At 40.5% G+C, this 24,139-nt stretch overlaps 1 protein-coding gene across 1 annotated transcript in view; it reads right to left on the bottom strand.

Moving 5' to 3' along the window:
• The window catches only part of LOC117459933 (cGMP-dependent protein kinase 2), a 62,914-nt gene that overhangs the window by 34,855 nt on the left and 3,920 nt on the right, over positions 1-24,139 (bottom strand). Inside the window, exons 2-5 of the mRNA XM_034101102.1 lie at positions 18,292-18,657; positions 4,145-4,311; positions 3,761-3,874; positions 2,633-2,738 (exon numbers count right to left, since the gene is read on the bottom strand). Of these exons, the coding sequence (XP_033956993.1) occupies positions 2,633-2,738; positions 3,761-3,874; positions 4,145-4,311; positions 18,292-18,657 (753 nt within the window). The remainder of the gene's footprint in view (positions 1-2,632; positions 2,739-3,760; positions 3,875-4,144; positions 4,312-18,291; positions 18,658-24,139) is intronic.

Below are 24,139 nucleotides of genomic sequence, written 5' to 3'. Positions count from 1 at the left end.
ATAGATCATGTTAATTGCACTTAATTTCATCTACAGTACACTGTCACTCTATAGTTGCACACACACTCATTAAATGCTCATTAAACAGTTGGTGAAAATGTAAAGACTATTTTATATACATCCATCAGGTGACGGTGCCTGCATGAGCCTCATTAGAATGATTGTCGACCATGGTTTCTGTAGACCATGGTTTCTTGAGACCATGGTTCAAATATTCAAATGGCTGACCATGGTTTCTGGAGATGATATTGTGACCATGGCAGGCTGACCATGGCTGACCATGGTTGACCATGGTTTCTTCCCCATGGTACTGTGACCATCATGGTATTTTGTGGTCAACCATGGTATTACCATGGTTGGCAATGGAATACCATGGTGACCATGGTCAACCATGGTTACGTTTCGCAGGGGATGCTCCAATTCAAACACTGAGTACGTGCATTGAACAAATCAATGACTGGATGTGTCAGAACTTTCTCCAATTAAACAAAGATAAAACTGAGGTAATGGTTTTTGGAGCGAAGGCAGAACGTATAAAAGTTTTAACTTTTATACGTTCTGTTCTGTATACCATTACCTTCATTATCTTCAGTAGACTGGACTACTGCAATGGTGTCTTCACAGGTCTCACTAAAAAATCTATTAGAAAGCTGCAGCTGATTCAGAACGCCGCTGCTTGAGTCCTCACTGACACTAAGAAAGTGGATCACATCACTCCAGTTCTGAAGTCTTTACACTGGCTTCCTGTGTGTCAAAGAATAGATTTCAAAATATTGCTGCTGGTTTATAAAGCACTGAATGGTTTAGGTCCAAAATACATTACTGACCTCCTGCTAAATTATGAACCATCCAGATCTCTCAGGTCTTCAGGGACTGGTCAGCTTTCTGTCCCCAGAGTCAGAACTAAACATGGTAAAGCAGCGTTCAGTTATTATGCTCCAAATATCTGGAACAAACTCCCAGAAACCTGCAGGTCCGCTGCAACTCTGACTACTTTTAAATCCAGGCTGAAGACTTTTCTTTTTGTCGCTGCTTTTAATTGAACTATTCATATCTTAGACTGCACTGTAACTTGTATCCATGTATTTTTCCTTTTAATGCTTATTTTATTAGCTTTTCTTTTTAATGACTAATTTTAAATGCCATTTTCTTAATGTCTTTCATTTTTTGTAAAGCACTTTGAATTGCCTTGTGTTGAAAAGTGCTATATAAATAAACTTGCCTTGCCTAATAAAGATTTCATGTGACACATAAAATGGATTTGTTGATGGGAATTAATGTGAATAAATTAACTCTAGGTTAACGGTACTCTTGCTATCACTACTCACCGACACTCTATAAACCTTGTCCCTCATGCTAGCGCTGACAACACCGGTAAGCACACCTTCATCTAGGCTGCACTGTTTTACGTGTCCTGACATGTAGTGGTTCTCTCCTCTATCTACATTCTTCTTGTCATCTTTGTAAAACGATATCAGACTGGTCATTGACACAGCCATGACTTCTAGTTAAATTCAGTGTGGCTAAAATGAAAAGCTTTGTTAAAATATGCAAGCGCACGAAAGTCAAAGTCAGCTTTATTGTAATAAATTCTACATGTCATACATCCAGAAATATCTAAATATCGTTTCCCACAGTGTGACATGTATACATAAAACAAAACAAAAAGGGCCTAGATAACCGGGGTATACATTAAACAAAACCAAAAGGGCCTAGATAAACGGGGTATACAGTTTAAAATGTTAATATATTTAAAGTGTTCAAAGTGCAGTTTCAGTGCGAGTCAGTTGAAACGATCTTAAGTTGGCGTGACGTTGAAGTCGTGCGACCCTGCTGCTGTACTGGCTTGTAGTTCGTTTATAGCATAACGTTAGCATTTAGCTTTTGCCGACTAGATTTATGATTCAAAAATTATAAAAGTAGGGTAGACATGTGGAGATTATCCGGCTGAAGAAAACGTGATCCCTCTCTTGAATGTGTGTCAACCACAGACCTTATTTCGAGCTATTTTTCAAAATCCTATGGAGAATTTGCATTGGTTTTTCACGAAGGAACCGGAAGAAGTTTACTTCCGGGTTGTACGACGCGTCACTGCGGTTCTCTATTTAGACTCAATGTCTTCATTATGAAATTAAGACATTTTAATTTTACCAGCCACTACAGCACTGCTGGTATTTGTTTCACCTAGAGTGTCTGAGCAAAAGTCAGTCTTAAACCTGTACAGGTGTACAGTGGTGGAAAGTAACTAAGTACATTTACTCAAGTACTTCAGTACACATTTAAGGTACTTGCACTTTACCTGAGTATCTCAGTATATGCTACTTTATACTTCTACTCCTCTACATTTTTGAAGCAAATGTTTTACTTTTCACTCCACTTCATTAATTTTAGAGATGTATTTACTAATTACTTTATACATTCAGATTTTGACAAACAATACTCAGGTAAGCATTTTAAAATAAGATGATTTGGTATGGATAAAACTATCGTGCATTATATTTAATTTACCTAAATAACTTAAAGTGGGTTAACACAACATTTATTGGCAGCACATTCTTCTAATATTTGAAGATTTGCTGCTTTTGCTTTAAAATATTAACAAATGTGGGGGGGGGGCACAGAGCTAGGTTACCTGCACAGGAAGCTGAAGTACTCGTCATGGCGCGCCTGTGTGCTCTGCATCATGATGGTCTGGAAAGTCTGCCGGTCCAGAGCCCAAATGTGAGACTGGGACACAGCTGGAGGAGAATCAACCATTAATTTGATCTGCTTACCAAATCAGTTGATTATATATTTGATTACTATTTATTTATTTTGTATTTTTATGCTGTATTCAGTCCAACAACATGCTTCAGATTTACTGGAATGACTATTATGTTCATGTTGGGGGATTGTTTTCTGTATTTCTGAGCCAGACAAGAACACTGGCATTGTTTCATGTTCTGGAACATTTTGTAGATATGTTTTCTGAAAAGAGCTAGCTGTTTTCTCATGCATTCTCATTCTCATTTATCATGTCACAGGCAGAACATTCCAACTAAACTTTGTTTAACTACTTCTTTAAGATTATGTGTGCAACTATTAAAAACAAAATGAGGATTAATCCTTAAATAGATTTCAGACAGCTAACCTTCAGGTATCTTTGATCGGCTGCATTTGATTGCACAAATATAACACCAAACATTTTATAGCAACATTTATTTGTTCACGTGTTATAATTTCTCCAGGTGCCAAAGTAATATTTATATTGTGATATTTAACAAGAACAAATGAAAAGCTAAGCTAAGATAAAGACAATTCAACTATCAAGTCATCATTTCAAATCATAATTAAAGCAATTCATTATTCAATAGATGTTATTAAGGCATAATTTAAATGTATTCAAATTCAAGCTGATGAGTGAAAGGATTATCATTTAACACACTGCAGGCCCCATGTTTACCTAAAATGTTCGTGTTGCATTGTGAAAAATAATTGTGTCTTTCCATCAAATGTTAATTCAAACATATTGGGTGTACAGTTAAAGCGTATAAGAATGATAATATTATCATATCTGTGGAGTTGGTGACACATGGATGAGCAGGTTTGAAGTATATTTAATAACTCCCTGTGAGATGGAGGTTTCTTAAATGATATGGATATGGATATGGTTGTCAACACACACGCCATAGCGTACACACTGAAGCACCAGGGAGTGTGATCCCAGAGGAGACACACATAAAGGACCAGGACTTATTTAAAGAATGGCTGCTCCCCTCACCTTTGACCGTGGCTGTTCTCTTACAGTTGTACAGTATGGCCAGCTCTCCAAATGCAGTTCCAGGACGCATCTCCCCCAGCAGCTTCCCATTCTGGAAGACCTCCAGTAGGCCATCTGCACAGAGCAAACACACTTTACAGTTCCACTCATCTACATATCTGTTGGATACAGATGTTAGGATGGCCGGCCTTTCATTATTCCTGTCATCCCTACCTTTCTATCATCCCTATCTTTCTATCATCCCTACCTTTCTATCATCCCTACCTTTCTATCATCCCTACCTTTCTATCATCCCTACCATCCCTATCAACTGTCCAGCAAAATCTCTTTAGCATGAAATGGGACAGTGTTAGTTGCATCAGATACATGCTCTGCAGAGCTTACCTGCCAGGACATAGAGGTAGTTTCCAGGTTCCCCCTCCTGGATGACCAGCTGTCCCTCGGTGTAAACCTTCTCGTACATGCAGTCCACCATCTCCCTCATGTGCTGCGGCTCCAGCTTCTTCAGAAAGTCATTGTTCATGATGGCACTGTTGATGAGTTTCTTGGTTCTGGAATTCAGGAAGAAGCAGCGATAACCACATTCTAATGTTAGTTACCCATAACAATATCACATCATATATTTACCTCAGGGGTTTAAAAACCTTTGCAGCATACAAAAGTCTTTGTCCTCTAAATATGAAGACCTCACGCAGGATGCTAGCTATTTTTTTGTTGTTATCCTGTTAGCTGCCAACCAATAAAGGTGGTGACTGTTATGCTGTGTTCATTATTCTCACGTCTAGGAGAGAGGCTTTAAAAAGGAGACTAAATGGAGTCTCTGAGAAGGTTCAAATGGTACTTTAATTAGAAAATAGGTGCGGTAATGTTACAAGCAGGAGATTGTTCAGTCAGAAAAACAGCTGTGTTCTGGCTCTCGTGAGAAAAGGGAAGCCCCACGACAACCACTTTTTCAGCTGTTAAATATCCTCTGCTGGCTCCTCCCCGTGTGCCGGTTGGCGCTGCTGGGAGCCGGCCCTCCACGTCTCCAATGTTCGTTGTTGCGCATAACAGAGGATTCAGATATTGTACATTAAATATATAACTAAACACGCCTTTTCTCCTCCTTAACTCTTTCATGACTTTTCATTTAACACATTCTAAACGCTGTAATCAATACTCCAAAAAATACAGGAAATACTTCACGGTAGTTTGGTTTCCGGTCGTTCCGGATGTTGTCACATGCTACCCACTGTCGCTACACGATCCGTCCATGGATGTATAATAAGAACTGGATACAGCGTGGGAGGCGGGGCCTCATTCATTCCTATGATAGTTGCTCATTAGCGCATGATGATAAAATGGTCCAACTTTTGAGAAAGTGAAACGTCACAGATTACCCGGCATGCCTGAGAAGTACCCGTATGTGCATTCATAGAGCATGCGCAACTTTAACCAAAATGCTCGTTCACATCAAGCACGTTAATTTGCGTACACGTAACAGCACCGTGCGTTCATGACAGCATGGTAATCGTTGTTATTATGATGGATTTGATATTAACGAGGCAGCAGTTAGCAGCTAGCGGCTAGCTAGTAATTATGCTAATGTAAACATCAATCGTTATGTACTTATATTACGCTGTAACAGGATCTAGTGATATTCAACAGAGCTTCATTTAGCATGAAATAATTATTGCACTGTATATATATATATATATATATATATATATACAGTGCAATAAGCTTCTTAGTGCAATAATAAGCTACAGGGACGTTGATCTAACGTCGGTAATATTAACTTTATTTAATACAACATTTACGGTACAAGATTTACATCATACAGCCCATGTAGTATAATATTTTACAAATGATGAATTACAGCAAACATGTGCAATATATCCATTATTACAGCTCCGTGGGCTGGCAGTAAGGCGATATGGGTCCGTTGTTATTGTGCATCCATGGGTAAAGATAAACGCATGTATTGCTGAACACGTAACATGAACGTGCCAGGCGGTGCGGTCCCGTGGGTTAGATGCGCGTTCATAATGCAGAGGGAAATAACTCTCAGAATAACGTTATTAGCACATTTTTACAACTTGAGGAACGAATGTTTTTAATAAGGGCTATACAAGTGTTCATACTGGGTTGTTTATTTAGTTTTAAAAAGAACTTCTGGTTTTTCCGTATAAAACAGCATTTAAACTGACGGTATGTTTAGGGTACTCTATGCCATTAAAAGCATTGATTTTAATTTCTAACATCACCTATGGTCTTTTCCGTATGCGACGTCAAGGAACTCCACAGTAAGCACCTGTGGCGGTGCTAGGGGGTGGCTATTTGGGCTCAAGCACCGGATGTTTTCTGAAAAGCCCCGGATGTTTCACTTAAAACATTTTTTGAACGTCTCGGGAGTAATGTGCAGTACCGGAGTCCACCAGAGAGGCAGCCGCTGCGGGACATTAGCCTGCATACTGCGTAGCCTTCCATGCCCTGAAGAACAAGTGATCCTTCCTAGTGCCTGACACGTTTTAAGCTAATAGCCTATAAAGTTATGGATATTAGAAAGTTATTTTCATCAAAGCAGGCGCCACAAGCTGCAGCAGCAGCAGCAGCAGCAGTATCAGCAGCTGACAACAATGTCATCACCAGCAGTGAAGAAATGGATGATGTTTCAGGTTTGTGAATCTAATGGTGATATCTGCAAGTAAGAAGTGAAAAAGAGTGATGTAACGTTAATGTTATAGCTAGTGAACATGGAGTAACCACACTAAGTATACCCTTACAGATGTAGCACCCCAGATAGGACTCACATGGGTGTGTCCCAGTCAAAAGCCCAGCAGATGCCAGTGGCTGGGGGTGTTGCCAAATTGCTAGAGGGCGTTGCCCAATTTCCCCATTTGTTCAATTACAGGATTTAACCATGAGATGGCGCTTTATTCACAAAATACACAAGGACAACTGGGTGTTGGAGAAACATCAATATTTTAGATCAAATAAAGTATATAGTTTGCTTTATGCAGTATATTTCTTGTAATATTGTTGGGGTGTTTTTACACAGTACAGTAGATTGAAGTAAATCAACTTATACATTAAGATAAGATAAGATGGACCTTTATTAATCCTGTGGGGAAATTCAGTAGTTCAAACAGCAACAGGGTGAGAGAGAAAAACAGGACAGCACAGATTCACACTGATTAATAAAATCAAAAATAAGATGAGCGATACAAATAATAATAATGAGAAACTATGAAATAAGAAATGAATAAAACTAAAATGTAATTATCATATCATATATTATAATGTATTGTATTATTAAGTAATATCATACATTAACCCCATTATAGCAGATGCCACATTGAATGGATGAACACATGTATGCATCAATAATTACAACGGAGTATTTCTAAATACAAGTTGTAAAAATACTTATATGTATTTAATATTAACCCTTTGGAGTCGACCGTCACGCCGGCGTGATCAGATCACATGACCTGTTCAAGCCGGTGCCGCATAAAAACAACAGTCCGGACAACATTGCTGTGTGTTTCTGTCGAAAGTACTGGCTTGAAACGATATCCCAGTCTTTGATTCATGCAAAAAGACCCAGTAAACACGGAGATACGATGATATAAAGTTAATACATTTCAAAAGTATGAAAAATGGAAGCACATATTTGAATATCTTCGCCGGATTTGATCATTTTACGAAACGGAAAATACTGGAAACTGTAGATCCTGCTCAACAGGATGTATATGTGTATTTCTGTCGAAAGTACTGGCTTGAAACTATATGCCAGTCTTTGTTTCATGCAAAAAAAAACAATAAACACGGACATACGATGATATAAAGTTAATACAGATATATTTCAGAAGTATGAATAATGGAAGCACATATTTTACTATCTTCACCGTATTTTATCATTTTACGAAACGGAAAATACTGGAAACTGTAGATTCTGCTCAACAAGATGTATTTACCAGGGGGGGGGGTGAGGTAATCAGGTAAACGGAGTGATACGAAACGAGACGAAAATAGACGAAGAGGGACGGTGGGAACCGAAGAGAGACGGCGGGAAATGGAGAGAGACGAAGATATACGAAGACAGGCGGCGGGAGACGAAGAGAGACTGCGATTGAAGTAAAGTGACAGACAAACATTGAGAATTTAGATATAGTTAGATAGATTTAGAGTTTTGAAGATTCAACTATGATGAAGAGAACTCTGAACGTGAGTCAAGCTTTAAGCTTGTTTTTTGACATGGAGGAGAAGGAATCTGTGATGTTGCCCTCTGTGTCGTAGTTGACAGAAACCGCTTTGAAGCGTGGCACAGATAAAGACAGAAACAACTGATTTTTTTACATAATGTGTATGTATATATATTTGTATTATATTTATAATAACACTTTTGCCTTATCAGAATGAAATCCCATGCTACTGTGACCCACACAGTGTGTGATCACAATTTTATGTTTATATTTAATATCATTTTATATTACCTGTTTAACAATGGACAGCAGGGGGCAGTAGATGGCAGAGTAACACTGCCATAAAGGGGTTTGTTATTATTTACGCGTCTACCGTAAAATGTCTGACGTGATGACGGAGCTGACGTTAGCTTGCCATTCTGGCAAGACTCGCCAAACGAGCAGTAAAAGGAATTCTCTGCTCATAATTTCTCCTGTTTTACAGGTCAGTAATGTGTACAGATTGTCACAAATGTTATAAATCACAATGTCTTGAGTTTGAAGTGGTGTTTAGATGTTGTTTATTATGTTTAATGCCGTGTAGAAGACCACCTCGTGGTGGCTGTGTGTGTATGTGTAGTGGCGGTCGCTATTTAGATGTAGTAGACTCGCGTAGAAGACCACCTCGTGGTGGCTGTGTGTGTAATGGCGGTCGCTAGTGATGCAAGTGAATTGTTTATAGCTAAGAAGTGTTTGAGGTGTGTTTTGTATGGTCTATGGGTCCTATGGTCAGTCATAATTTAATTATTATAAATGCGTGTTGCTTGATGCTAATGCTAGCATATATTAGACCAATGCTAATACTTTGCCTGAAAAGGCAATTAACAGTGTTTGAATACAGCACCAATATCTGTTTTGAAGCAATACATTCTTATTTGCAGTCATGATGTTAATGACACTTGGTTATACACAAATGTATATATATATAGTATATTTTGAAGATATAAACATGTGTTTATATTGAGAGCAGTAACGGGCCAGGACAATTGTGTTTTGTGCCAATTGTTAATAAATTCTGGCAAGACCCGCCAAACGAGCAGTAAAAGGAATTCTCTGCTCATAATTTCTCCTGTTTTACAGGAAATACTATCTGTCATCGCGCCCTGCATAGCGGGGCCTGTTACACTACCTCAATCAAACTTTCACATTATCATAGTGACATCCCATGTATATATGTCCAGCTTTTAAATGGTTTCGTTGTGTATGTTTGTGTTACCTATATGAAAAATAATATCATTTTCAAAATCTGTTTTTACGTTTTTCTTTTTGTGATTTTGGGTCCACAATGTTCATATAGTAGAAGATCACTGCTCTAAACAAAGTCAAAAATCCTACATCCATACGAAATAAATATAATTCATTATGATGAATACGTTAAGTCTTGTTCATTGTTTTTCACTTTTCATATTATCATATCTCAATGCACACATTCATATATTGTCACTCACACATTCATGCATTCTGTTCTCATATTCATATAATGTAATGCTCATATTTATACATTTTGCTCTCATGCGAAATCTACTAAAACAAAGTATGTCATGGTGGTCAGCTGTTAAACACAAAAGTGTATCTTAAGGGCTGTAAATATAATAAGCCTGTTGTCAATTTTAGACACAGGCGTATTATATTTACAGGGCTTAATAACATTCATTTTCTAGACTCAAGTGTGTCTTGGCCGTTTTCTGTGTTCCAAGCAAACGAGTGCTTTTTGTTTTGAAATCACTTCCGCGAGTTTCGCGGCCCCCCCCCCTCGCTCCACCGACCATTAGACCATTTAGTAAGGTGAAAAGCAAAAGGGCAAAAACGCCTCTCAGACGCTCTTCCGTTTACTTTTTTAATAAAGAAAAACAAATGGTCCGTAGATACACGGACTCATATAGCCTATATGTATACTGTAAGGAGAATGTATGTGCGTGAGAGGACCAGTATGAATTACGGCATAGCAATATGCAAACATAGGGGGGGGGGGGAGCTGTGGAATGTGACCCTTCCTCCACACATTCCGATGGCCAATTCGTTTTAAACAAAGAGTTCGCAACACAGGATAGCATAGGCAACATGGGGGGTGAACGGTCTGGTCAATGTTTGTAAACACAATCCCCAGGATGTGTGCTAATCAAACCAAAAGAGAAAATGCAGATATCATTCTCTCTCTCGACTCACTGGTATCTCGAGCTGAGCGCTCATTGGTGTTCATACTGCTCACAGGCTGGGCTGCTGTGTATATCTAGTGTATTCATACTGTACCCCTCCTCACTGTTTATTCATCATTCAAACATTTACACCTTCCTTTTTTCCCGTCAAGAGGTTGAAAAAGATTGAGTCCTATGTTTCCAATTGGTTCCCAAATCTGAACATTGACCATGGCATAACATCAGCAGCCGGGTAAATGAGAGGGAGCCCCCTAAAAACAGATCCCGAAATAGTTCGTCCTGGTTTCCGCAGCAGACAACATACAACATACGGTGTCTGTTATGTCAGTTATTTTAAATAAAACGTTGAAAACTGAACTTGAAAATTGTTTCCTCTTTTTATTTTATTTATCATTTTCGGGACGGGGCGACGTGGAGAGACGTGTGTGATTAAAAATGTATTGAATTGCCTACTGTATTATACATACAAAGGCCATTCAAGCTAGAGTTCTTCTGGAAATGTTCACATCAGGCCAGAGTCCTGCATCGGGTGACCTGCAAAAAAGGTGATTCGCGGGTGGTATTTTTTCAAACGCTTTTTTCCGGGTTCGGTTCTGGGTAAAACAAAGATGATGCGGGTCGGGTCGCGGGTATTGCATAATAAATATATTAAAATAATAATAATTTAGTTTAATGTTTAAATCCTCAGACTTCTCCCCCGCGGGACCGCGCATAATCATAACCTCTGCAGCGCATCAATCTGCTGCTGTGCGCGCCACATTCGAAATGGCTGAGGTGAAGCTCTCTAGCGGAGAATACAGCATTTTCAATAACACTTCCTCAAGAGCGAAATCCAACGTCTGGGAGCCTTTTGGTGTCATCCTAGATGGAGGAAATAACCAACATCCCACGCTTTTTGAGACAAATATGCAACTGCATGTGTTAATAATTGCACGTTTTCACTACTCATATATAGGCTAGGCTATGCGGGTTCGGGTCGGGTTGCGGATCTTGTGCCGACGTTTCGGGTCGCGGAGCTAATTGGCAATATGTAGGGGTAGTGGGGCGGGTTCGGTATAGTAAACAATTAACACAGTAGGCCTAAATTATGTGGATTAAACCTAATTTATTTTGTTAAAACTAAACGAAATATGATTTTGTTTGAATGATTAAATGTCATCAGGCACCTTCAAGTTAAACAATCAGGTGCACACTTTAATGTGCCGCCGCCTCCGGACTCGGCTTGACTCGGTTTAAAGAATGCACAAATGTGTTTAATCGTTTATGTCAGATATGTACTAAGTAGCCTAAATACATTTGTTCCTGCTCAAGATTAGATTCAACTTTATTGTTATTGCACATATTGCAGGTACTGAGACAACGAAATGCAGTTTAGCTTCTAACCAGGTGCAACAAGCAGCGAAAAGTAATGTGCACACTACTACAGTAAACAATTAACACAGTAAATTATGTGGATTAAACCACATTTATTTAGTTAAAAATAAACGAAATATGATTTTGTTTGAATGATTAAATGTGAATGTGAATGTGAATGTGGGACATTTTTGCATTTCAGACTTCGGGAATATATTGCGATATGAAGCCGATACAATAAATCAAAATCCAGTAGGCCTACCATTCCGAAATCCCCAGTAATATTAGACACTAATAATACAGTAAACTATTAACACTGTACATATTATTGTTTGCCCGTGGGATTAGGATGATCGGTAGTGAGAGCCGCTGCATTTTCCTCCGGTCGGATGTGATATAAAAACAAAGCGATTATTGTTGTTGTTGTAAACTCACGTGGATTAAATTTAGTGCATTAATTTCAACTCGCTGTATGATACATTAAATGAATGTGAGGATGATGATTGAAAATCGTTTGTTTGAGTCTGGATGCATTTCCTGATCTAAAAACATAGCGATGGTTTTGTACTTACGCCAACGTGAATTAAACATTATTTTGTTAAATAAAAACATGTTGATGTTTAGTAAACGATTACATGTCTCTTATTTAGCACAGAATATGATCCTATCCGTGACATATGGATCTTAACAAATATCCGCTATATCAGATACCTGTAGATCAGCTGTTTATTTCACATGAGTTCCAGTGTGGCAGCTTTTCACGGCTCCCCCTGGTGGATCCATGATCCATTGCAGCTGGTTTAATTATAATTAAATGTATTTATCAAGGGGGCGTTTCAAGTCCTGCGGGGGGGTTTTCCTTTTCAGCAGGGGCCCACCCCGTGCCGATCACGGACCCGCACGGGTAGGCGTCTGAATCGAAGCGCTACATCTGTATATGTTAGTATGTTTACAGAACATGGCTAAAAATTATCCTAAGATATAACGTTAACCCTTCATACCTCAGTCTACTTTTAAGACACTAAAATAACGTATTCCAATTTTTATTTTGTTTCCGCGCGTGGAATTATACCGGCTCTCGTTTCAGTACACATAACAACGGAACCATAGCAACGGAACTGACAGGCGAAGGAACTGACAGGCAACCCTCTGAATCCGATTGGCTGTGACTGCATGCACTCAGAGTGTCCGATTCAGAAACGTGACTCTTACACTCTTTACGTCACAAACAAGGATGGTGGATGAGAATAGATCTATAAAACGATGAGCAATGCGCCAGAATCAAGGTGAAACTATCCGCATCCTTTAAAACTCTACGCACATTCGTTTCACCGAAATAAGCAAACGACTGTATTTGAGTGAGTTACGGCCCGTCCACACAGGGGCGTGCGTTGATGCTTGGCGGTGGGCGTGTCTGAAGCTTGGGGAGTCAACGCGAGCAACGCGACCAACAACCAATCACATGAATCTCCCGCCCCCGACATAGCAAAAAAGGAAAAGCCCGGTTCTTCTCCACTATTGCCAAAATGGATGCCGGTTTTGTAGCAAGGGTAGCACGTGTGTACATGGCGTGTGTTTGTGTGGGGGGGGGGGTCTGTGTGTGTGTGTGTGTGTGTGTGTGTGGTCTGTGTGTGTTGGGGGGGTGGTCTGTGTGTGTGTGTTGGGGGGGTGGTCTGTGTGTGTGGGGGGGGGGTCTGTGTGTGTGGGGGTGTGTGTGTGTGTCTGTGTGTGTTGGGGGGGTGGTCTGTGTGTGTGTGTGTTGGGGGGGGTGGTCTGTGTGTGTGGGGGGGGTCTGTGTGTGTGGGTGTGTGTGTGTGTGTGTGGGGGGGGGTCTGTGTGTGTGGGGGTTCTGTGTGTGTGTCTGTGGTCTGTGTGTGTGTCTGTGGTCTGTGTGTGTGTGTGTGTGTGGGGGGGGGGGGTCTGTGTGTGTATGTGGTCTGTATGTGTGTGGTCTGTGTGTGTCTGTGGTCTGTGTGTGTGTGTGTGTGTGTGTGTGTGTGTGTGTGTGTGTGTGTGTGTGTGTGTGTGTGTGTGGGGTCTGTGTGTGTGTCTGTGGTCTGTGTGTGTGTGTGGGGGGGGTCTGTGTGTGTGTCTGTGGTGTGTGGGGACATATACTTTTTTTTAATTATGTATATTATTTTTTTCTCAGGTACTTTTCAACCGGTGACTCACACAGGACCATAGCATTCAGCTATCGGGTCGGGCATGCAACCGTGGCTGTCATTGTCAGGGAGGTTGCGGGTGCCATCTGGACTGCCCTGGTTGAGGAGACCATGCCGGTACCACAGACCGAGGACTGGAGAGCCATCGCTGCTGGGTTCCAGGAGCGCTGGAACTTTGCGAATTGCGTTGGTGCCATTGATGGGAAGCACATGGTGATCCAGGCTCCGGCAAATTATGGGTCCCTGTACTTCAACTATAAGTCCACCCACTCCTTGTCGTGGATGCCCAGTACCTCTTCAGGTTAGTGGATGTTGGAGGCTTTGGAAGGAGCAGCGACAGTGGGAGCCTGCAGAATTCTGCATTTGGAGAGCGCCTCAGAGATGGCAGTCTGCAGCCCTGACACCGTCATCCCAGGAGCAGAGCGGCTCTGCCTTCTTCCCCATGTGTTTGTTGGAGATGAGGCTTTTCCGCTGATGGACAACCTGCTGCGTCCGTTCCCTGGACGTCAGCTCACACACGAAAAGAGGATGTTCAACTACCGCCTCAGCTGGGCCAGGTTGGTGGTTGATTGTGCGTTTGGCATCCTCTCATCTCGGTGGATAATGTTCTGGCGTGTCATCACCACCAGGGCAGAGTTGTGTGTGAAGGCCACCTGTGTGTTGCACAACTTCCTCCGCAGGAAGACGATAGGAAGGACATCACGCACACCTATCGCAGAGTCCACGGATGAAGCTCCAGCTACTCCAACCCTGCGTGATGCACCGAGGATGGGCTCCAACAATGCCACACGTAGATCCATCCAACTGCGGGACACCTTCTGCAGCTATTTCAATGAGGAGGGTGCAGTGCCATGGCAGCAGAATGTGGTGTAGGGTCACCATGGCTCTTTTAAGAGCCTCCAAAGCAAAAGCTCTTTTAAGAGCTACCCATATTTTCTTTAAAAAGCAAATATTCCAAATGAGCCATTTTAAAAACAAACATTCCTAATACACATGTTTCTTAAATTGATATTATGATATTGCTAACAACCTTTTTCCTTCAGCCCTGTTTTTACTGATAAACCACTCATAACTTCAACAGGTTTTCACATGAACAATTATACAGAAGACAGCACATTATACATCGACATACATGAAGCTTCTGTATCTTCCGTATGTTGTAACTGACAAATGACATGAACAAGTGAAGACACAGTATAGCCATAACATACTTTAAATAACTTTTATTTATAATAATGTATATGTAATATTGTGAGTGAAGTGTGTGCAGTGATGAGTGTAAAACATGTAGTGTGTGTCAGTATGGCTGTAAATAAAAGGGATGAATAAGTCTTCCTCCTGCTCTGCTTCAAAAAATGCCTTGTGAATGGCAAATTTCAGCCTTGTCTTCTTCAATATGGACATCCTTCGCAATGAAGGCAAGAGGCCCCGGAGAAACAACTCGTCCTCGTCCTCCTCCACCACTGGACGAGGTTGAGGTAGTGGCATGGAGAGAACAGGAGCGATGGCTGACAGCAACCCTTTCTCAAAGGCGGACATCTCCCTTCCCCTTCTCCTTTTTCCCCGGCCCTCAACATTATCCTCCTCCTCTCCTGTCTGCCCTGACTCCTCTCCTGTCTGCCCTGCCTCAGCTTGCTGACTGCTGGCTGGCTGAGTCTCACCAACGCTTTCATCTGGCTGGCTTTGGCTCTCATCCTCTGGCACCTGGCTGGGGTCAGGAGTAGTACAGGGGGGTGGAGGCAGGGTTTGCCGGGGGATATTGCTGGACGTCTCACGGTCAATGAGAAATGGGGTTAAAAACCCCATCACTGCCGTGAAACGCCAGGGCTTATATCCCCCTGACGACCCTGCCCCGCTTCTTTTTGCCTCCTTCTCCCTAGCTTTCTCCTTCCGGAACCTGTCCCTCAGAGACTTCCACCTTGTCCTGCACAATTCCTCTAATGAAATGAAATAATAAAGTGAATTTGTTGAACTACTTGAATAATTGACTAAATTATTCCTACATTAATGAAAAGCAAATCCCTTTATCACTGTCATTTGCATAACAGGTTTTACATTCACACTTTATATGATGAACATTTATGACATTAATGTCTATGGTGCTATTTTATGCTACATTCCATGCTGGCTAAATATACTGTATATTCCTGCAAGCTGTCCATTCAATGTTAAAATTAAGTACACTGGATATATCAAATCTAGTTTTATTTATATAGCACATTTATAAACATTTATAAACGATCTTTGGTCGAGCCAAAGTGCTGTAGGCTACATATAATAAAACTAGCCTACAGTAGAGACACGTTACAGCTAATACAACAGCACAGTTTGTTCAGAATAGCATATATAATATAAACTCCCCAAACAGGCGAAAACCTACCAGTTCCACCCACTGTCTCTGCCACCTCCCTCCATGCCTGGCTCCTCCGGTTTGTATCCCGGTAGATGAACAGAGGCTGGTCATAAAGCACCGGGTGATTCCCTACTATGAGGAAAATGACCTGCGTAGTCTCTCCCAGCATACACGCGGTTTGATTGGCTAGCGCTTGTACTGGCAGATTTGCATAAACGGGATTTCATTGGCTGACGCCTCCGTCGAGGCGTCAAAAGTTGAACATTGTTCAACTGTTGAAGCTTGCAACGCCAGCAACGCTCCACGTCGCTTCCCAAAATGCAGTTCGGCTAAAGTGACGTCACCCCATTCAAAGTGAATGGGCAGAAGCATTGGAAGCTTTAACGCACGCCGCTGTGTGGACGGGCCGTTAAGGCATTAGTTTGCTCCATTAAAGGGTGTTAATGAATAAGTGTTCTCCAGTGCCTTTTGTCCGCTTTAAGGTATTATTAAGGCAGGGTTAATATTGCTCTCAAAGTGCACCAGATTGATGCCCCCCCCCCAACAACTCATGGGCTAAGCCCCGGATCTCCTACAATCCTAAATCCGCCACTGGTAAGCACACAGTAAGCTTGGCTCAGTGTTGCTGTTTTCACTGGAAGCAGCAGAGAGCAAACAATATATGTTGCTTTCCTTCAGTTCATCAGTTTATTTTGCATACAAAACAGCCAATGATGTGATCAACAGCTAATGAACACGTAGCTTCAATATTTGACCTAGCTGGCACACAACAGAGACATATGAAAACCAATTTATTAAAACACCTGTCGCTATATATATATGTAATATTTTTGTATTATATTCTGCTGTATTGTATTATGTAAGGGCTGACTTCTGTAAAATAGTTCTGCTATTCATTTATGTGCACACCTTCATGGTTCATCCACAGGAGAGGATTCCGTATTAGACACAGCACTAAGTTTGCTAGATGACATGCATCCAAAGGGTTTCAGGTTTCCATAGACAATTCTCAAAAATTATTAGCCCAAATGGAGGACCTCAGCAACATCACTTATGTCATGTTTTGCTTGATTTGGTCAGATACATTTCCCCTGCCCAGAGTCCCATATGACATAGACATAGTGTCGGGCATGATAGGGCCACTAAATAACATGTTGACAGTGGGGCAGGATCATTTGAAAATGTGATTGTCAGAAGCATTGCTGTATTACTGTGAAACTACATTCTAGTTTTAATTCAAAAGTGATGTCTTCACGTTAGTCCAGGATGCATGTTATAAGCTCAACCATGCCACTGCCCATCATAGGTTAAACCTTTATATGCTAGCATATTATTTATTTATTTACAAAAGCAAATGTGATCTAAACAGTAATGTATAATTATGTGTTGGTTTCACCAGACGTGTTTGCTACAATAAAATATTACAAATATGGGTCCTGGTTCCAAGCCACTGCATTAATGTGTGCATTTCTTATTTATTCAGCAGATTTCCCTGAGTGGGTGTGTTTGTGCGTCTCTGATTAGCACATCACACAGATGATGCGCGGTGCGTTCAGTGGACATGAGAGTCTGAATGGATCTGAGAGCAGCAGGCAGCGGAGGTTGAGTAATTGAAGCTCATAATGACCCAGATCCTGCATCTAGATTCAGTGGCCCTTTGTTCCCCTCCATGTCTTTCTATTATCCTGCCATGGTAATACAGCCTTTCAGATGTGTGTGTGTGTGTGTGTGTGTGTGTGTGTGTGTGTGTGTGTGTGCGTGTGTGTGTGCGTGCGTGTGTGTGCGTGTGTGTGTGTGTGTGTGTGTGGGGGGGGGGGGGGGGGGGGTTAAACACACTCTTCTACCAAAGGTCTTCTGTTTTGGTCGATCACATTTAAATGACAACGACACCGTATTTTTAGTAAAAGCTTGTTGATGACGTAATAAATACTTTTCTAGATTTATCATCAGTAATGATTTTGTAAGACATTTTCTATAGACTTAGTAGCTGTTTTTCTACACACCAGGGAATATGATTTGTGGTCTTAGTAAAACAAAAATCCAGGTGCTAGGTAGAGTCATATAGACTTTAGGGCCGATTTGCACAATTTCTGAGTGGTTTTAGGGATGATTGAGGATGCTGATTCCACATGCCATTTTCAGGATCCCAAAAGTCAGTTTTAACTAGAAAATGTAGATATTTGTACTCCCGGTAGGCTGATTTGGGGTTTGATTTGAAGGTTTCAGAGGGAATATGTTTACCACTCTAAAAGTTAATGTGTGGACTGTCCCGTTAACTTACTGTGAGTCTTTGCGGACAGACTTTACTGTGGGGGTGTGAGCTGCTCTGAACCCCCCGCAGAAGTTTTCTGAGGTAGGCTCTGCAGAAACGCCCTCTTTGGCTCTGAGGCGGCGGTGCACCTCCACAGCCACCCTGTGGAAGCGGCTGGGGGCCTGGTTGATGACACTGAAGCGGGGGGGGCTGTGGGGGCGCCGGGGCTGGGGGGAGCAGCCCAGACTGCTGTTGTAGCCAATAGCATCCTGGAGCTTGTCCACCTGGGAGACCTTGGCCTCCAGCTCACTCTGGAGATACTGCAGCTGAAGCTCCTGGGCCCGGAACTCCTGATCCCGACGGGCCAGCTCCTCTTCCAGCTGGGTGATCCGCAGCCTGAAGAGCAATATCAGTTCCATCACTGAATACAAAACCACACTACTGCACACCGACTCAGTCTACACTACAAACATAGAGCAGACAACGTCTGAAATGCTTAGCTGGACCGGGGGGGGAAATGACTATACATTTAACCTGTTTAGCCCTGAGCCTGTTTTTCAGGTCTCAGGCTCGAAAATGACATTCCCAGAACAAATGACCATATCTTCCCTTCCAAAAGGGTTAAATGAATAATCTTTTTTCTCAAAGTAATGATAAACCTGTGAATTGGATGTAGAAAAGTTAGAATCAATATAGATGTTTTTTATTTTAAAGAAAATTCAGATTGAACATAGTACAAAACTGTAAATTTTAGTGTCCGTCCAAATATTCTTTTGTACTCATAGTGAAAACTACCCTTGGATGATGGTAAGGTAGACTAAAGGCTTTAGGAATCCAAAGTACAACATATAATAAGTACCCTGTATCAAGATTGATGCAAAAAAAGTGACATTTGACCTTTTTAGAGAGGTTTAGCAAAAAAAACTCCACCTCTGAGGTGATTTGGGTGGAAATGGGGGTTTTACCGTTTCTCTGGAACCCATTGGTCGATTTTGGTGATTGACATCTCTTTCTGACCGTTAGAGCCAATAGAATCTAAGGGAAATTTCCCCACACACACACATGGTAAAAAAAAGGTGGGGGCTTTGCGCTTGCAGGTTTGCATCAAAGTGAACCTATCTCTCGCTCTGACATCTGGAAACGGAAAAGCAGGTTTATTGCTTATGGATTATCAGAAATCATTTCAAAGGGACACAGACTCATTGGATTAACCTATGGATTAACTTCAGCAGCGTTTTTATCGTTTTAATGCCATTGAAGACCACTTTTGATCAGACAATGACACAGGTAAGCCATGTTAGCGTTTTTAGCTACCTAGTTCCACATGTTTTGATGTCTGTTTTTGTTTATAAAGTTGCAAGTTCTTATTATATAGTGATAATGTATGTACCCATCGATTCTGTGTCATCTCACGATGTGAATCGATGTGTTGGATGTGCAGAAAGGATAAATAATAAGGTTTTATGAGTGAGTTTTGTTAGCATTTTTCGCTCGTTGCTAATTCAGAGACTCAGCGTTAGCATTGTGTTTTTTTTTTTTGGAAAAATAAATAAAAATGATCAGTTAGATGTGTTTCTTCCCATTATATGGATATAAAACATTCATAGTTTATTAAATGTTAAGATGCCCTCAGACACTGTTTCCTGCAAGATGTTGCGGGAGGGCCCCGGTACCAGGGTCTCTCGGGCTTAACAGGTTAATACCATAGACTGTATATATAAATGGACGTAGGGTCCGTGACATCACCCATAGGATTCTGCAGAGTTGCCGAGAAGCCCTTAGTAGGCGGAGTCGCCCCACTAACGGCTCGACAGTGATGTCAGAGTTCAACTCCCGCCTGCTCCAAATAAGGGCAAAGAGGCGGAGCCGAGGCGGGACCTGCTGCCACCGAGCTGGAAGTTACAGAGCTAGCTGAAGCTACCAAGCTAAGCTAACATGCTCCCCATCTGCACACTGCGGTGGCATTTTACGTTTCTAAGGTAAGCGGACATGAAACTATTCAGCAAAACTATAAATAATAATCTAAGTTATTGACTTTTTAGCATAATACTTCAGAATCTTAAAATCCCTTAACGTTTGTATGCAATTGTGCTAAATTCAACACTGGAATCAAGCAAATATTAATATGTTTGCATGACATTAGTTATTTCTATTTTGATATAACTTAATTATACGTTTAAAGACCAATCTTTATTTGAATGTGCCTCTTAACCTGAGATATTAGTTATACAGTAATAGTATTGACAATCTAAAAAAACTGAGCAACTCAACAGTCAACTTTATATTTCTTATTGTCTAAAGCATTTATTATTTTCATTTTCCCCCTCTCATATTCAGTGTGGACGGATTGAGACAGCCTGGTGTCCAGAGAGCTGCAGAGACTTCAGGGAGAAACCTCCGTGTGATGGATGTCCTGTCTGTTGGTTTGGAGAGGACTGAGGGTCTTTCCTCAGCGAGGAGGACCAGGCCTGATGGAGGAGCCCATGCAGGGCAAAGCTGATACCAAATGCACAGGCCTAGTCTGTCACTTTATTTGACTAAATGTGTTCACTTATACATTTAATAAGTGTACACCTTCTGTCCATATGTGCTTTTTATTTAAAACATTTGATGAAGTTTTGGTTCACATTTCAATACATTGTATTTGTATTTGCACTCCTTTCGTCCATTATTCTTACTGAAAATGTTAGATTACACATTCACATCTGACTGAAGATTGGCCCCATTTATTTGTGACATTGCAAACTCTGCGCTACAAGGCACAGGTGATGTGAAGCTCATAAAGTGAGGCAAATAGAAATAATCAGCTGATGGAGTGTAGATGTGGAAATAGCTGCATTCGATCAGCTGACTGTGTTTTCACAATAAAAGTAGTTTCTTAGTGAATGTCCTGTACTGGTCTTAAAATCTCATAACATCAGCTTTTAATGTTCCTCTTGGATGTTCTTCTTGACCCTCAGAGAAGGAGAAAATGTTGTGTCTTTCAGGCGTGTCCTTTCCTAACAAAAATGACAGGAAACATAACACATATTATTGCAGAACAAGTGTGTTATTTATGAAAGCAGTGTGTTTGTGTGTTTAGGGGCTGTAGATATAATTATTTTGTAATTGTAATGTTTTTTTTTTATTTCAACAGAGCTACAAAGACAATCAGATTATAAATGAACAGTATGCAGTTCATCAACATTGAAATATATGTTATTATTAGAGCCGGGACTCGATTAAAAAAATTAATCTAATTAATTAGAGGCTTTGTAATTAATTAATCGAAATTAATCGCATTTTTAATCAAATATACATATTTGACCTGAGAACAGTGAGAAGCAATTTTCACATGGATTTTTACTCCAAGTGGTCTACAGTCGAGTGCAATCCAGTGATCCAGGGAGTTGGTTATTTTCTCAGACGTGGACTTACTTATCCTGGCCCTGAAACCAGTCATCTAGTTGAGTGTGGGTTGGGTCAGGGTGTGGTTCCTTGCACTCGGAGTCGGTCTAACGTCCACGCTAGCTGCTAAATGCTTTGCATTTAGGTGATACTTTAGGCTTGATGTGCTGCGGTGATATGCAAATTATTTTTTACATAATTTGCACACAACTGTGCTCTTATCGAGGCTTCCATCAGTCCGTTTTTTAAAACAAAATTTCCCATCCACGGGGCCGACCAAAGCGGTCTCATCAGCTTGTTCGTTCATGTTTGACTATTGTTCACCGTGGTTTGTTGTTGTTTGAAGTCCCATGCTGAAGTCATGAACGTTAGTTGGTGCTCCAGTATAATCGGTACGCCTGAAACTCAACCAGTGAGAAACGTTCCGCTGTGCAAAAATAAGTGCGATTAAAGTGCGATTAAAATGCGTTAATTTTTTTAACGCGTTAATTTTTGTGTCATTAATTAATCTTAATTAACGCGTTAAAGTCCCGGCCCTAGTTATTATCAAAATAATATTTAACTATATCAAAACGTAGTGCAACTGTAGAAGCTTGCTCTGTTGTCTCACTGAAAGAATAACTTTTACCACGTTTTTACAGACAATATTGAGAGATAAATAGTAGCAGTTCTCACTATGTATTAAATATCTTTGCCTTCAATACATTAAATTAGAAAGCTGACAAAATCATAGTGCTTGTTAACATCTACATGTAACTTTTTGCATGGAAAAAAACCTCAACTTAACTGATGTGTAGGTGATCTAGTATTTAGTATTGTTTAATGGAATACATATCAGTGTATTAAAGTCAATACTTCATTCATTTAAACCAATATCTTTCTTGATTCTTTGTACAGTATGAAAAATAGAGTCTTTGTACCTGAGCTGAAGTTCACTGCTGTGAGGAGTCCAGTTCTGTCTCTCACTCTCTGGTCCAGCCTGTCTGCATCACCTGGACAACTTAAACAAACAGATATATATATATATATATATATGTAAAGTACCATGTGTACAAACAATATAACTGATTATCTTCTGTTGAACATGTTGGATTGTGTATTGTCCGAGTCAGGGTCCTTTTTATTTTACTGTAACTTTGGAAGTTGTGTTACCAATGCTTACTGTTTATTTGATACCCATTTGGTAATGCAATTAATAAAAACAACAAGGTTTGGGTTCGTTCTTTAGATGACTGTGACGTTAACTTGTAAGCTCAATAATGAACTCCAGCTCAACCAACCATATTGTAATATCTAAGTAATCATCTTGAAATATGACATTAATAATTGTAATATACACACATCTTATTGTGAGGTTGATTTCACATACACTACTTCAACGTTAGCTTGTCTACATACTTGAGCATAGCCAATTTAAATTAACCTTAGCGATGCATACAGTTCCTACCTACATAATAAAATATCTCTCTAAGTTTCAAGGATGACCTTATTTTATAACCTCAAACAGAAGCCGTTTGTTCTACAGTATTATCCCACTTAACGCTTAACACTTGTCTATTTCGTTTTAACCTTTATATATACAGTCTATGATTTTAACTTATAGGCTACGATTAGCATCGTTAGCACCGATGTAGCTACCACTCGCTTACACACTAAACCAAGCCTTAACATTCATTATGTAGCCGATTAAAATTATTAACACATAAATAAGTACTCGATTTTCACTTACCGCAAAACCGCATGCACGCACCGTCTGTTTTAAACGCAGAGCGAGTCACAATAGTCCGATATATAAGCATGAAGAACAAACAACCACGGCCAGCTTCAAGTTGTGTTCCTTGGATGAGCTGAGCAGGCAGAGTCCCAGTAGCTTCACGGAGCAGCTAGCAGAGAGACGAGAAGCTAGCAGCAGCAGTCACTTGACAGAGCCGTCACTCAATATGACCACGCCCTAATTTATGCAAAAACTTTAAGACCTAATATAAATAAAAGGGTCGTGTTAGAAAACAATTCACTCACAGATCCATAATCATGAAGGTGGAACCTAACTATATTCATAATAATATGTATTGCATCCATGGGTAGAAACATGTTTTTTTCTGCTGTAAAGTTGGGCATTTTAACTATGGAAATTGCTCCTTTCTGCAGCCAGTCCCTATCGGCCAATATATGAACTGCAGTGTGTGGCACTTCCGTATTGGCGTCCCGGTTCTTCCCCAGAGTTTGCCGCTTGGTTAATACACATCGTAAAATGTGCTACAAGTTGGAGAAGCATCCATAAGGAAGGTCTTTATTCATTTTTAAATGAACTATTTTTTTTGACATTTCCTAAGCATTAACTAGAAGTTGGTAAGTAGTAATTCTTGAGAATTAATTAAGTTGTTTTTGAAGGTAAAGCTAATCAAACCTGAACCATATTATTGAATGGTTTTATAACAATGATGAAATTATTGATAAACAACACATTTTGCTGTTAGTTTGGATCGAAGTC

Source organism: Pseudochaenichthys georgianus, chromosome 15 (genome assembly GCF_902827115.2).
Source record: "Pseudochaenichthys georgianus chromosome 15, fPseGeo1.2, whole genome shotgun sequence".
NCBI lineage: Eukaryota > Metazoa > Chordata > Actinopteri > Perciformes > Channichthyidae > Pseudochaenichthys > Pseudochaenichthys georgianus.
The sequence above is the reverse complement of the archived record's forward strand: the minus strand, read 5'-3'. Positions and strand labels throughout refer to the sequence as shown.